Raw genomic sequence first — 14,017 nt, forward strand, 5'->3', positions numbered from 1 at the left:
GTATGTCGAGGTTATGCTTGCGACTCGCTTTTGTTGAACAACATGCATCGTGCATGTACCTGGTACATGTACGTATGAGGAATGTGCATTAGTGTAGGTATTTGCTTACTGGCCTAATAAACCAGCCATCCATTACCTCTAATTCCTCTTGTTGAATAGGAAGGTTTGCAAGGTCGGTGGACTCTGCGCCTTGTCAATTAGCTGGACCAAATAAAACTTCATGTACGTGTACATGTGGGCCTACACATTTCCATAAGGTATATAAAAAGGAACATTGATATGTAGAAGATTGTGCAAAGAGGCACATGCACACATTATCATATTGCATGTCACGATTTCCTGATCTACACAAGCCCACTGAACATTGTATACAGGTACATGTAAAATGCTGGCAGCTCTATCTCATAATTTGGATTTTTCTGCATAATTCTTTGTATGTATCTGCACCTTTTTCATTTTGTCTATGACAACTCAGTTGCTAAAACATGGGATATCTAACAGTTGAAATAGAGTGCAGTATATAAATGTTGTGTACTGGCTGAAATGTGATCAAGTGATGTACAGTGTAGAGTCATTTGTTGTAGTGTACGATCATGATGTCACTGGAATACACTCTATAACTATACATGTATTGTTGCATGGCATTGGTTACCAGAGTACATACATGTAATGTACTTCCTAGCGCATTCTCATTGTTTTTCATTGTTTTACTGGTATGTCCCTTTAAACGCAAGAGACAAGGGGAAAATCAGAATGGGTAAATGAAGTGAGGTACAAATGAGTAAAATACTAAATTTTTGTACCAGAAATATTGTATCATATCCTTCCATATTCACCTTAGAATTAAGAATCATTGGTTCATTTATAATATCAGTCATACTGAACTCCAGGTTGCAATATTTGTATAATAGAAACTTAGAAAGATTTAAGTAAATTACACACTGTAGTTTGTGCACCTACATTGTAGAAGTAATAACAATTGAACCGACATAATTGATTTCATCCTACTAAATGTTTGTGAATGCAGTAGATCTGTATTGTACTGTATGTGTGACAAAAATGCATTGGCCAATTTGAATGGTTCAAAGTGGTAGTACCTGTGAGTGGTAGGCAATTCATATCACATTTTATCAAAGGCATATAGTGGCCTGTCAGGCGTCAACAAAGTAAATTGTGCAAGCTTACAATTCATTAGATCCATGCAGTCACTAATTAGTCATCTTAATAGGGACCTTACAGAATTAATAGGCTGTGGAATTTCTGCTTCATGCATGGAGTGCGATAAGCTAATTATTGATACAGAAATTCCACACTATAATGAGAGCAACATGGACTACCGGTCTACAACGTTCTAACAGTGCATGCTACGTAAATGAGTTAAATAGGACCCTTTTAGATGTAGTGAATGATTACCGACTACTGTAACTATAGTTCACAATACATTAATAATTATCATAGAAAAGCAATTAGTCCCATGGAATTTCTATAGCAAGATTGAGTGTTTGAATTGTGATACTGATCCCCAAAGCGAAATCGAGATGAGATATTATCAAGCTGACCCAGAAATAGTACATATGAAGAGTGGTAGAAGTGAGGATAGACAAAAAGAGAGTCACTGAAAGCTGTGAACACCGATACAAAATGATGTGCTTTTAACCAAATTCATGTACCACCATAAGTTGTAGCAAGTTTGAAATAGTAATACCACATAGATATGAAAATGTTGGAGGGAATTGCCATTCATTCGTTCTTGCTGTTGTTCTTGTGTTTCCGATTTAGATAACTGATTCCCATCATGGTAGATCAGGTTCCGCCCCTAGTAACCACATCCTGGTTGTCTCAGCACCTGGACTCCAAGATGGAACCCTTGGTCATCCTTGATGCCACCTGGAACCCACGAGGCAAATCAGGCAACGAGGAACACCAAGAGCAGCATATTCCTGGCAGCCTCTACTTCAATCTGGATGAATGCAAAGACAAGGAATCACACTTCAAAGTCACCCTTCCACGTCTAAACGAATTTGAGGATTACGTCTCCAAGCTAGGAATTAGCAATGGAACACGCGTGGTGGTCTACGAGAATGACCCTCGCTACAAGGCAAAGACTTCTGCAAGGGTTTGGTGGATGTTCCGATATTTTGGACACAGCAAGGTCTCTGTTTTGGATGGTGGTCTTGAACAGTGGGTCAAAGATGGGTTACCAGTGACATCTGATAAGACAGAGGATCCTGTCAAGGCCATGTTCAAGGCCAATGTGCAGCTGCAACTACAAAAGACCTGTGATGAAGTTCTTGAGGATATGAAGGAAGGGTCAGTCCAGCTTGTGGACACTCGACCATCACATTGGTTTGATGGTACCAAGCCTAGCTTATGGCCAGGTAAGGAAATCTTTTAGAAAAAAATTATGGAAATTCTAGAGATTGTTAAAGACCGTCAATACTACTGGGCCAGAGGGGATTAGACCACACAGCGAGGTCACTGACAGGTGGCTATCTCATTTACTCAGCTCTCAACTAACATAAGAAAAAGAGGATCATAGGGGACCAACAGGCACTGATTGGGAAGTTTTCTATACAGAGGGAGCAAGTAGCTACAAGTAGGACAGTGGGGCTTTAAGTCTATAATGTCCACAAGACATACATGTAACTTAAAGACAATAATTGCTTCATACAAAGTAAAATTGTTATTTCTCCTTATGAATTTCCTCAGATCTCAGGCTCGGAACCATCCATGGAGCCAAACACATCAATTTTGAAGAATGCATGGACAAACATTCCACCAGATTGAGACCTGCTGATGAGCTCCAAGCACTCTTCACGTCAACTGGCATCGACCTCTCCAAGCCTGTAACGACCACCTGCAATGTCGGGGTTACTGCTTGCATCGTAGCGATGGCTGCGTTCCTACTGGGGAAGGAGGATGTGGCTGTCTTTGACGGGTCCTGGGATGAGTTCTCCCAAAAAGCACCTGATAATCTGGTCCACATTAACATATATAACAAAACCTGATGCTAGTAGTACCGTTGAGGTTCTTAAGTCTTTACAGATGTCACATAAACAATCTCCTGGTGCCAAATTGTATTTTTACCAAATGCTTCAAGATTATTTAACTGTTTCCTGAAAAAGATTAATCTATATCAGTGTTTAAATTCATACACCTAATCAAGACCAGAAATTAGTGATTTTGCAAAGCTAATGTGTTGTATAAAGCAATCCTTCCAAATTTTGTGCAGAATTGCACATGAGGCAAACATGTGACTCTGCAGAGAAGCAAAGAAAGCAACCAAAATGTTATACACACCCCTGTTGAGATAAATACAAAATATCAATGACAATTATTACATTTTTGTACATGTACATTGTAACCTTATAGGTTCCACCTAGTGTTCTAGTTTCAGAGTACAAGTACATACAGTATGATTTTGTAAGACAGTAATTTTTAAATTTTGTCTTATGTTGTTCATTAAACGTCACATTTAGCTTTCCTTTTCCCAAATTCTTCTCATTATTCCATCCTTTTCTTCATTGTTATTCAGGACCTAGATTCCTGCTTACAAACTCACCTGCCAAAACTCTCAAGGCTATTCTATTTTTTGTTGTTGACTTTTCCATTTTCTGTTATCTAATTGGTTAAACTTAAATTTGAACTTAAATTGTATTTAAGTATATTATGTAGCTCGATCATTGTAAGCGCCTTGAGCACCCTCTGGGTGGATATGTCGCGCTATAAAAATGTCTTTATTATTATTATTATTATTAAGATGTTTAAAATATTATTTTACTGAATGTTCTATAGTACAGAAAAATAAACTAAAGCACTACAAAACTTCAATTAAAAGACCTATATATCTTTATTCTGACTCTCATTTAGCTACTGACTTGGAGTTTGCTGTGACAGTTATTCTTATTTTTTGGCCGATGTTTGCCTGATTTAGGTTTCTGATTGACTGTTTGGTGGGTGATTCTCAGCTTGAATTTTGAAGCTTTCATAGTAAATGTGAAGTATAGAACAGGTACATGTATATGTGCACCAGCAAGCCAGCCATGAAGAGACTGGAGATAACAGCTTGGTTTCGATTGACATTCCAATAGCATAAATTACGTGAACAAAATATTGTGCTTTGAACAGCTAAAATCAAGCTGCAGTAATTCAGCCCTAGGGCTATTTTGTTCTTATTTTTTTTACAATGCAAAATTTATTTCATTTCTATAACTTGTTTCAATTAGATTTCTGAGAGAAAGCACTTTTTACACTCCAGTGACATTGAAGTTGCATAAATAAATTCAAGAGAAATGCCAAAGTTACTAGCCATTGTTCACCATTACAGGATACCCTTTTTTCAAATTTAAAGCATTATTTTTTCTAGACGAGGTAAATTACCTAGATGTGAACCAGGGAGAATAAACCATACATGTACCCTCAATCACAAACACTCTGCTTGAATGTATCAATGCATTATGTATTAATCAAAATTGAAATAACAAACAGACTAGCATTACATGGTGTCAGGAGTGGGATTCAAATGACAGAGTTTGGATCATCCGTTTATCAAGTGCTACAGTAATTATCAATACAACCTCATGATTTTAACATAAATAATTTGTTGTAAATGGAAATTTAGCTCTACATGCAAACAGGTTCACACAAAAAAGGATGCTCATAAAGAGAGCTAGTTAAAAGAACACTGGAAAAGAAGTTAAGATCATGAAGAATTCGTGAGAATTTTACCCTGTAAAATATTGTATGGTGCGAAGCTGAACTTACATCCAAACACGAAGTCTGTAATAATAGGATGGTGATGAAAGTCGAGTCTGCTTAACAGCTTTTTAAAATACCACATATAGATTAAGTCATAAACTCATACAACAGAGACCCAGACCTAACTCGGGTTTATGACCAAAACAACTCTAACATTCAAACATGAACATGGTCCTAGTCTCCAAATAGGCTTTGGCAATAGTTTAACCTGCTTGCCATCATGAAAACGCACCACATAGATTAAGTCATAAACTCATACAACAGAGACCTAGAACAGACCTAGACCTAGATCTGAGGAAGACCAAAACAACTTACATCCAAACATGAACATGGTCCCACAGTCTGTGAAGAGGACGGTGATGACAGTCCAGGCTGCTTGCCAACTTGTTAACACACCACACAGCTGAAGACCCAGCATTATACATCCTAGACCTGCTGCTGATCTATCCAAATCTGAAAACAAGCCAGATAGAAATATATATATATACATCTCTTACAGACAGTAAAGAAGTTTGTGACTGATAAATATATATACCGGTATACATCTCTTACAGTAAAGAAGTTTGTTACTGATAAATATATATATATATATACATCTCTTACAGACAGTAAAGAAGTTTGTGACTGATAAATATATATATACATCTCTTACAGTAGAGAAGTTTGTGACTGATAAATAAATATATATGTACATCTCTTACAGTAAAGAAGTTTGTGACTGATAAATATATATATACATCTCTTACAGACAGTAAAGAAGTTTGTGACTGATAAATATATATATACATCTCTTACAGTAGAGAAGTTTGTGACTGATAAATAAATATATATGTACATCTCTTACAGGAAAGAAGTTTGTGACTGATAAATAAATATATATATATATATACATCTCTTAAAGGAAAGAAGTTTGTGGCTGATAAATATATACATCTCTTACAATAAAGAAGTTTGTGACTGATATGATTCCCCCAAGTGAAAAATATTCTCCAAAACGACAGTTTGATAAATTCATAGACAGAGTAATTGCCTAGTTAATTTGACATGAGTATAATGAGTTATTACATTTATAAGGAATAGGATAATAAATTAAACATAGAGTTGAAATATTCATTTTTGTGCAATGAATATATAGCATATTATGTTGGGTGTTTATCAAAACAGTTTGATAAATTCAGTCACAGAGAGTAACTGTCTGGTTAATATGATATGAGTTAGTATAAGGAATAGGATAATTAAAAATAAGAGCTGAAATGTTCTTCATCTTGCAATTCATATAATGTATGGCATACATGTATATATCATCTGTTCAGAGCCAAACGAACGCTAACTCTCTGTTAAAGTATTAGTTAACGTCCTTCTGGCTCTTAAGGGACCACATGAAACACATGTATATAAGAGAGCAAGCTGAAGGTTAAAATATTTAATAGAAAATATATGCAGATAATTCTCTTCATCTACTTTGCCATATAAACTGTTGTGTGGAGTGTATCAACATTTTCTTGTTTAGCTAATCAGTCTTTTCTCTTCTATGCTCATTTTTATTGGAGAAGTCATTTCTATTATCAATATCTTGAATACACATGATGTCATTCAAATAAACCTAACCATATCATACATATCACTGATTCACTTTCTCATGCAGAATTAATCAACAACTATCTGGGCTCCAAAAATACATTTCTCCATCCACCTTGAAAATTTTTCTTTGTTTTTGTCTGCATGCAGTCCTACGTGTATATATTTTTGTCATTCTCATTTGGAAAGAGATAGCAAGATAATAAATGTAATCAGATTATCTTATTAACTCTGCATGAGAATTCATAAATATTGTATATTTTTTACTTTCCAATACACATAGAAAAGAAATCATCACAACAGGAGAAAAAATATTAAATTATTCTGCTGGAAAATTCAGTTTCTTGTGTTTAAAAACTAAGTAAAGGGTTTATTATTTGATCATGGGAAAAGACCTTCAAAACTGTACGTAAACAGTAACTTTGAGAATATAATAATATAATAATAAATATTCTAGCTATTTCTCCAGAACCCTAGAATATTAGAAACAAGCTATAACTTAAAGATAAATTTGAGTTCTGGTCACGCGATTGCATTGTGAAAGAAACAGTGTGGAATCGATCAGAAAAAGTTGATCATGTACATGTAGCATAGAAGTATTGGTGTGTACTGCAAGGTTCTGGAGTCATCAACATGCTAAGAAATTTGACCCAGTCTTGGTAAGGTAACAAGGGCTATACACAGAAAAATGGGACTACACAAACATGTTGCATAAAAATTGGGCCTCATCTTTAAACAGTTACTTGTCATATTAATAAAATACAAAGGTATTTGAAGAGTAATGCTTTTAAGGGAACATTTTCTCTCTGATGTTCTTCCACAGTTGCATATAATAACAATGATAATGCTCACACATTATTTTTTTACCTCTCCCCAGAACTCAATCTTCTCTTTAAGTCAAGCAATAAATTTAGCACATAATTTATATACTTACAGTATAATGTTCTGTAATAGCCCACGCCAGGAAGCTCACGAATTGGTTTTTGTGTAAAATTATATGTTACACATTTGACTACAACTGTAAGGAATATAAACAGAAAAGAAAAAGGAAAAACAATTAATTAGTCATGAAGTTCATTTCATGATACAGTAATACATTACATGTAGGTATCAAAAAATTTATCATTAAAATTAACAGTTACTGACAAAAATAGTATCAAAATGTCTTTAATTCTCTTAAAGATGTAAGAGCTCTGATATACATGTATAAACATATATTGTGAGATGGATATTGGGGAAGATAAATGTTTCTCTATTCCTTTTTTCCTTCTCATCTTCCACTTTTTCTCTTTCTCTCACTACAGGTACTTTTTTCTCTCCATTAGTATGCCTAGAGCTCTCTCTTTGTCTGCCACTGTCTTTGTTATTTTTGTCTGTCTGTCTCTGTCTTTCTCTGTAACTGTCTGTTATCTTTGTATGTCTGTCTTTCTGTATGTCTGTCTCTGTCTCTTTCTTTCTCTGCCACTGTCTGTTATCTTTGTCTGTCTGTCTTTCTGTATGTCTGTCTCTGTCTCTTTCTTTCTCTGCCACTGTCTGTTATCTTTGTCTGTCTCTCTCTCTTTCTCTGCCACCGTCTTGGTATCTGTGTCTGTATGTCTGTCTTTCTCTTTTTCTATGCCACTGTCTGTTATCTCTGTCTGTCTGTCCGTCTCTTTCTCTACCACTGTCTCTTATCTTTGTCTGTCTGTCTGTCTGTCTGTGTCTCTCTCTCTTTCTTTATCTGTCACTGTATGTTATCTTTGTCTGTCTGTTTCTTTCTCTGCCACTGTCTGTCATCTTTTTCTGTCTGTCTCTCTCTATCTTTCTCTGCCACTGTCTGTCATCTTTTTCTGTCTGTCTCTCTCTATCTTTCTCTGCCACTGTCTGTCATCTTTTTCTGTCTTGTCTCTCTCTTTCTTTCTCTGCCACTGTCTGTCTCTCTGTCTCTCTCTTTCTCTGCCACTGTCTTGTTATCTGTGTCTGTATGTCTCTTTTTCTATGCCACTGTCTGTTATCTCTGTCTGTCTGTCTGTCTCTTTCTCTGCCACTGTCTCTTATCTTTGTCTGTCTGTTTGTCTGTCTGTTTGTCTATCTGTTTGTGTGACTGACTCAATCTCTCTATCTCTCTCTCTTGCTCTCTCTCTATCTTTCTCTCTCTGTAATCTGTATGTCACTCTTTCTATCTAGATTTATTCAAAGTTCAGGAAACCAATTTTGCGTGGTTGCCATGGTATTTGGTAATGGTGTACATGTACAATGACTGCCTTGGTACAATTTTAGTAACTGACCTTCAGATCACAGTTTTCATTTTCCACATTCATTACAAAAAAGGTATACACACAGATGACTTTTCCAGATGACTAGCTACTGTACTTCCACTAGTGTCTTTGCTTGGTACATGTACATGTACAGTACAGTGTATATCTTTTAAAAGCATTTGAGTGTTTCCAGAAGATATAAATGTTTTTCTGACTGAAATGTATGTCCTGCATAATTTCTCAACATGCCATTTGTAATATGTAGATGATGGAATGTACAGCAGTACAGGGTACATTTCATAACCCCATGAAATACAGTACATGTATTCAACAACTGAGCTTTGAAGTTCATCCTTAAAGTGATTTTCCCCCCAATATATCACATCTGTTGATACATCAGTCCTTTTCAAGCTTGTGAAACAGTGTATCATTGTTACATACAAGTCATGTACATATTCATTTTTCATTTAACCACAGAATAACATTATAAGAAAAGATTTTTCTACAAATCTTTTGAAACTCACACGGAAGCATACATGTAAAGCAGTATTGGGATATGATAGAAAAAACAAAATGTGAACCATAATATAAAATATAATGAGGTGATAGTCATACTTTTATCTAGCGCAATCAACTCAAACATGTCACACTTTGTTTAAGTCTGTATCATTAGTCTGCTTGAGATGTATGTAGAAAAGATTTTTCAACAGATGTTTTGAAACTGTCACAGAAGCATACATGTACATGTAAAGCAATATTGGGATATGATAGAAAAATCCAAATGTGAATCATTATACAAAATAAAATGAGGTGATAGTCATACTTTTATCTAGAGCAATCAACTCAAACATGTCAGACGTTGTTTAAGTCTATATATCATTAGTCTGCTTGCAGATGTAGTACATGTATTTAAACAATTACTGTAATTCAGTCATGAATAAACAAGAATCCCTTCAATACAAAATATATTTCTCTTTTTGATTTCATGACTTTCATCACTTTGTTTGTTCTTTTCATTTCAAAATTACATTAACTTGTATCATAAGCAGGTCGAGTGCACAGGTTTAATGCATCTTCACATGTATCAACTCCAGGTGTATGGACCCCTTTGATGGTAAAGAAATACTACTTCGTTTTTTATTATCAACACGAAATACGATGTATACATAAACACACAGTGCAGCTCGATGGGAATAATCAATGATGGACATCTGTCTACTATCCAGATCTATTCATCTCTATCAGGCAACAATGTGTTGTACTGGTGTATATCTACAAGCAGACTATTTCTCTTTCTTCTATTCATTTTAATAATCTAAACCCTACCATGTAACAATAATTGATTTTTATTTGAAACTGCAAGGTGTTACATGTATATGCAAATGGCCGATTACGTACATGTACATTTAGTAGCTATAATATTATACGTCATACAGTATGTTTGCTCCGGGGAATAGATGAAACAATAAACAGTTTTGTTGTGTGTATAAAAACTAATGGTCACCTTTTGCCGGGCTTGTGTTCAACTTTACAAATTGGTATATCTTTTTCTGTTTTCTTCTTGAAACCCTGAATAACCAACCACAAAACAGAAGTTCTTGCACATCTACACACATCATTTACAACAGACTTTGCTTTTAATAATCACATTCTTGCTGAAAATGTATTATACCGGTACATGTTTAAAATGTGATGTTTGACCTGTTTTATTTGGTATGCAAGATGAAATCATTTTTTTAATTGAATTAAAATTTGAAAACATGTATTATTTGCTTTCATTCTCATTCCTCTTCTACAAGTGATTTTAGATTCTTTCCTAATTATCCTAAATATGAAATATAAATTGATCAATTCACATGAAGGAATAATCATAAAAATCCGTCATTTTCATACGGCCAATTATCTATCTGAAACGTACATCGATCTACACACGGTTTGTTGTGCGATGTACTATGTAAACAGTATCAACACGCAGGCGATAGGGGGATATTGAAAGGCTAGCTGTTCAAATTGAGTACACAACACTGTACAGCGGCCCGACAATAGCCTTCATCGATGTACACGGCTGACTATCCACTGGACGGTTGGTTACCCGTTAATACAAACACTACCAGCGTACCGGCACATCCTGCCTGTGCGTGGATTATTAATGGGGGGAGAATGTGATGGTACAGCGAGCGTGTCATCCGACGAGCTCCTACCACTTAGATTCATTCTTTTCCTCGTCTCTATCTGCGTGTGAGCCGAGATCAGACCATTGCATAATCTCATTCTCCTCTTTTCAGAGAATATTTTAGGCCTGCACTGGTGTAATTTTAAATCTGATTTTCAAGTACCGGTAGAATTCAGGATGTATAGTATGCAGAACCATGCCCTACATGTACATGTATGTTTTGATGAGCAAAATGAGTATGATAGATGTTGCCTACATCAGAGTTAATTATGTAATCTCATGAAGATGATGACATGTTCCATTCTGTAGTATATGATGCATGGTACTAAATGTAAGCACAAAACTGGAGGGTTTGTCTTAACCATGATACATGTATGAAACATTGTGCTCTAGAGGCACTAGAAGAGTAAAACAAAAGTATACACAATCTTGATATTTAATGAGCAGATTATATTGCAATACAACTTTTAAAGGGAATAGTTTTTATTCCTGGCCTCTTTTAAATTTTAAAGACAAGTACATGTATACAGTGTACAATACATGTACATGTACATTTGTACATTGTTCTTGTAAGCTGATCAACGATTGATTTGAATTAATGTGATTCCTACATGGTATCTGAAAACATACAAAGTGTAATAGTGATAAGATTGGTTTTATATGATCTCCATGTTAATGGATACCATACATTTGATCTAATGCAATTAAAAATTCCTTCAATAAATCTTAGAAAATTGTTTGATCAACACTATGGCTTCATAATCATGTGTCAAATAGAATGATTACCACATCTCAATGATATCCTACAGTATCATTCAAGTTGTCCTCTTAAAAGTACATGACAGGCTACATGTACGACCTTCTCTATTCTAAACTTTTTTTTACCTGAACCTTTTAACAATTCCCTTTCTGAGGTCATAATAATTGAATATGAAACTGAACATGCAATGGATTTAATTTGGCTTTTTTTTCTTCCAATAATCTTCTGTAATATTGACTGAAATTCTGTAATATTATTGTTTCGCCATGAGCAATAAGTGCTGTGCAATTATAGTGTTACCTGTATTTATCACTAGCCCCAAATGGGTTTGTGAATTGGTAATTTTCCAGTTACTGGCTTCCAACAAAGAACCTCATTTACATATTGTCATGATAATGCACAATACATCATACCATGATGTATAGGTAATGGGTGTTATCCAATATCATTGAAATAGGTATACACATATATATCAACCAAGCATATAAAAAGTAGAGTCCTACACTGTAATTGATCTACACAAGTTTGTGAGCCTAATTCTTAAATGTTTATTCATCATTGAAAATAGTATTACTTACATGTACAGGCTGGTACTAAATGGCATTTAGTAAATTGTACACGTACTGTACATGTGTACATAGTTCTGACCACTGTGACTAGTACATTGCAGTATCCAATGGATTTGGTTCAAGGATTTGGGTCCATATACTCCTATTTGAAACCCATTTGATATAATACATGTACATTACATTCACACAGAAATGAATAAGTACAATAATGTACACATGTATACTTGTGCATGTATGTGTATCTTACATAAACATGTTCAAATAACTTAACAATGATGTACAGTGTATTGACAAATATTCTTTACTTTAAACATATACACCTGTATGTATATTTTTAAAAGGTATTCATGCTGACTGACTGCTGGTTGCCACCTTAATTGTTTAAGTCTTCAGAATCCCCACCCTCCCCTTTCTATAAAACTCTGGAGCCACCCCTGGTAGCCCCTGGTAGTATCATCCTCCATACAATGTTACTCATCTTCACACTCTCAGGCCATCCATCAATCATCGGCAAGTGCTACAGACAATCACCACCTCCATGATGATCATTGTCTTCATCAATCATCACAACTCGTAAACATTGGGGTTCAAATCGCAACATCTTTCTCCAGCCCATCCGCCCATGTGTGTCCACTATAATTGATGGATGGGTGGTGTTACAGCCAGTGACCTACTCTACATGTATCTCATGTCTATCTAGTCTCATCCCACTTCCATTCAGTGGCAGATTAAGAGGGAGGGGGGGGGGGGCATAAATGGCCAATGATGCATTCAAAAGCAAAATGTACTCCCCTCCCCCCCCCCCACAAGTGAAAATAAGATAACTCTGTTTTTTGCTTAACCAAGGTTGTTATTAAATGGTGTAAATTGTCACATCTGATATGTGATTTTTGTTTTGCATGTCAGATTTTGTTTATTGTGCCCTCTCATGTTCAGGGCTGGATGACCCCAACATTAAAATAAACCCCTGATTCAACATAAATTTTCATTTCTAGTACAATTGATGTAAATTCTTGCATATAATAATATACAAGTCTAGCAAAATCAGTCCCAAAAGCAGTTAATGATTAGCAGCACCCTTTGCATTTTGGGGTAATTTCTGTATGCAACATTTTACATGAAGTTGAAAACTTGAAATGGCTATTGATTAAAATAAGAGCAATTGCTAATTAAATGTACAAGTTACATTTTATTGCAGTAATTTTTTTCTTCCAGCCGACAAGAGTTTTATTTTAGATGTTTCCATAGCTAAAGTATCCTACACTCTTGTGAGCTTTTGAACTTCCTTGGTAGTACCAGCATCACCCATGCGTTGACCTGCATACATGTACATGTAATGACATAAATCTGTCAACATTTAACAACCACCAGCACCTTAGTTTTATCTAAATAATTACCCCAAACAAAAACAAATGATAAATTATTTTGGAGGCGACATATACTCCCTTCATTATCTGTCTGAAAGATTTGAGTTAGCTACTTTTCGGAGCTCAACACGATACTTCATAGTGACATTGTATTTGTAATATATAAATTGCTGAAAAATCATTTCAATACATTTTCAAACACATGAGCCTGAATTTATTAGCCTATAATTATGTAAATGCAATTTTAGCAGCATGCAGTTCATGAAAATGTATTAATACATGTAATCACCCACTTTCCCCTTTGAATTACTTTTATCCCAATATTTAACTGGGTCACTTTATCACCAAAACATACATGAAAATCGGATTTAGAATTACACCAGTGCAGGCCTAAAATATTCTCAGAAAAGAGGAGAATGAGATTATGGCAAGACAGAGCACCGGAAACTCAGGATTTGGGAAATCTTACCTTTCATCCATCATGATTGTCATGACAATGGTATTACAAATTATGATGATGATAGGTTGAAGATGATGATGACGATGATAATGATGATCATCACCATCATAATACA

The 14,017-nt window shown here is 35.1% G+C and overlaps 2 protein-coding genes across 2 annotated transcripts in view; one reads left to right on the forward strand and one right to left on the reverse strand.

Moving 5' to 3' along the window:
- The window catches only part of LOC100889821, a 33,887-nt gene that overhangs the window by 18,578 nt on the left and 1,292 nt on the right, over window positions 1-14,017 (reverse strand). Inside the window, exons 2-3 of the mRNA XM_003726923.3 lie at window positions 7,271-7,354; window positions 5,074-5,211 (exon numbers count right to left, since the gene is read on the reverse strand). Of these exons, the coding sequence (XP_003726971.1) occupies window positions 5,074-5,211; window positions 7,271-7,354 (222 nt within the window). The remainder of the gene's footprint in view (window positions 1-5,073; window positions 5,212-7,270; window positions 7,355-14,017) is intronic.
- On the forward strand, window positions 1,612-3,324 carry LOC105446068 (thiosulfate sulfurtransferase-like). Its single transcript, XM_011682393.2, has 2 exons — window positions 1,612-2,378; window positions 2,710-3,324. Exons 1-2 carry the CDS (start codon window positions 1,796-1,798, stop codon window positions 3,006-3,008), a joined length of 882 nt encoding a protein of 293 aa, XP_011680695.2. The 5' UTR covers window positions 1,612-1,795; the 3' UTR covers window positions 3,009-3,324.

Source organism: Strongylocentrotus purpuratus, unplaced genomic scaffold (genome assembly GCF_000002235.5).
Source record: "Strongylocentrotus purpuratus isolate Spur 01 unplaced genomic scaffold, Spur_5.0 spur5_scaffold_14, whole genome shotgun sequence".
NCBI classification, from domain to species: Eukaryota; Metazoa; Echinodermata; class Echinoidea; order Camarodonta; family Strongylocentrotidae; genus Strongylocentrotus; species Strongylocentrotus purpuratus.

Excerpts from the sequence above, each read along its gene's own strand:
- LOC105446068 (XM_011682393.2), top strand. The coding sequence starts at position 1,796 with ATGGTAGATCAGGTTCCGCCCCTAGTAACCACATCCTGGTTGTCTCAG. Across the intron at positions 2,379-2,709 it reads CAAGCCTAGCTTATGGCCAG|ATCTCAGGCTCGGAACCATC; the intron begins GTAAGGAAATCT and ends GAATTTCCTCAG.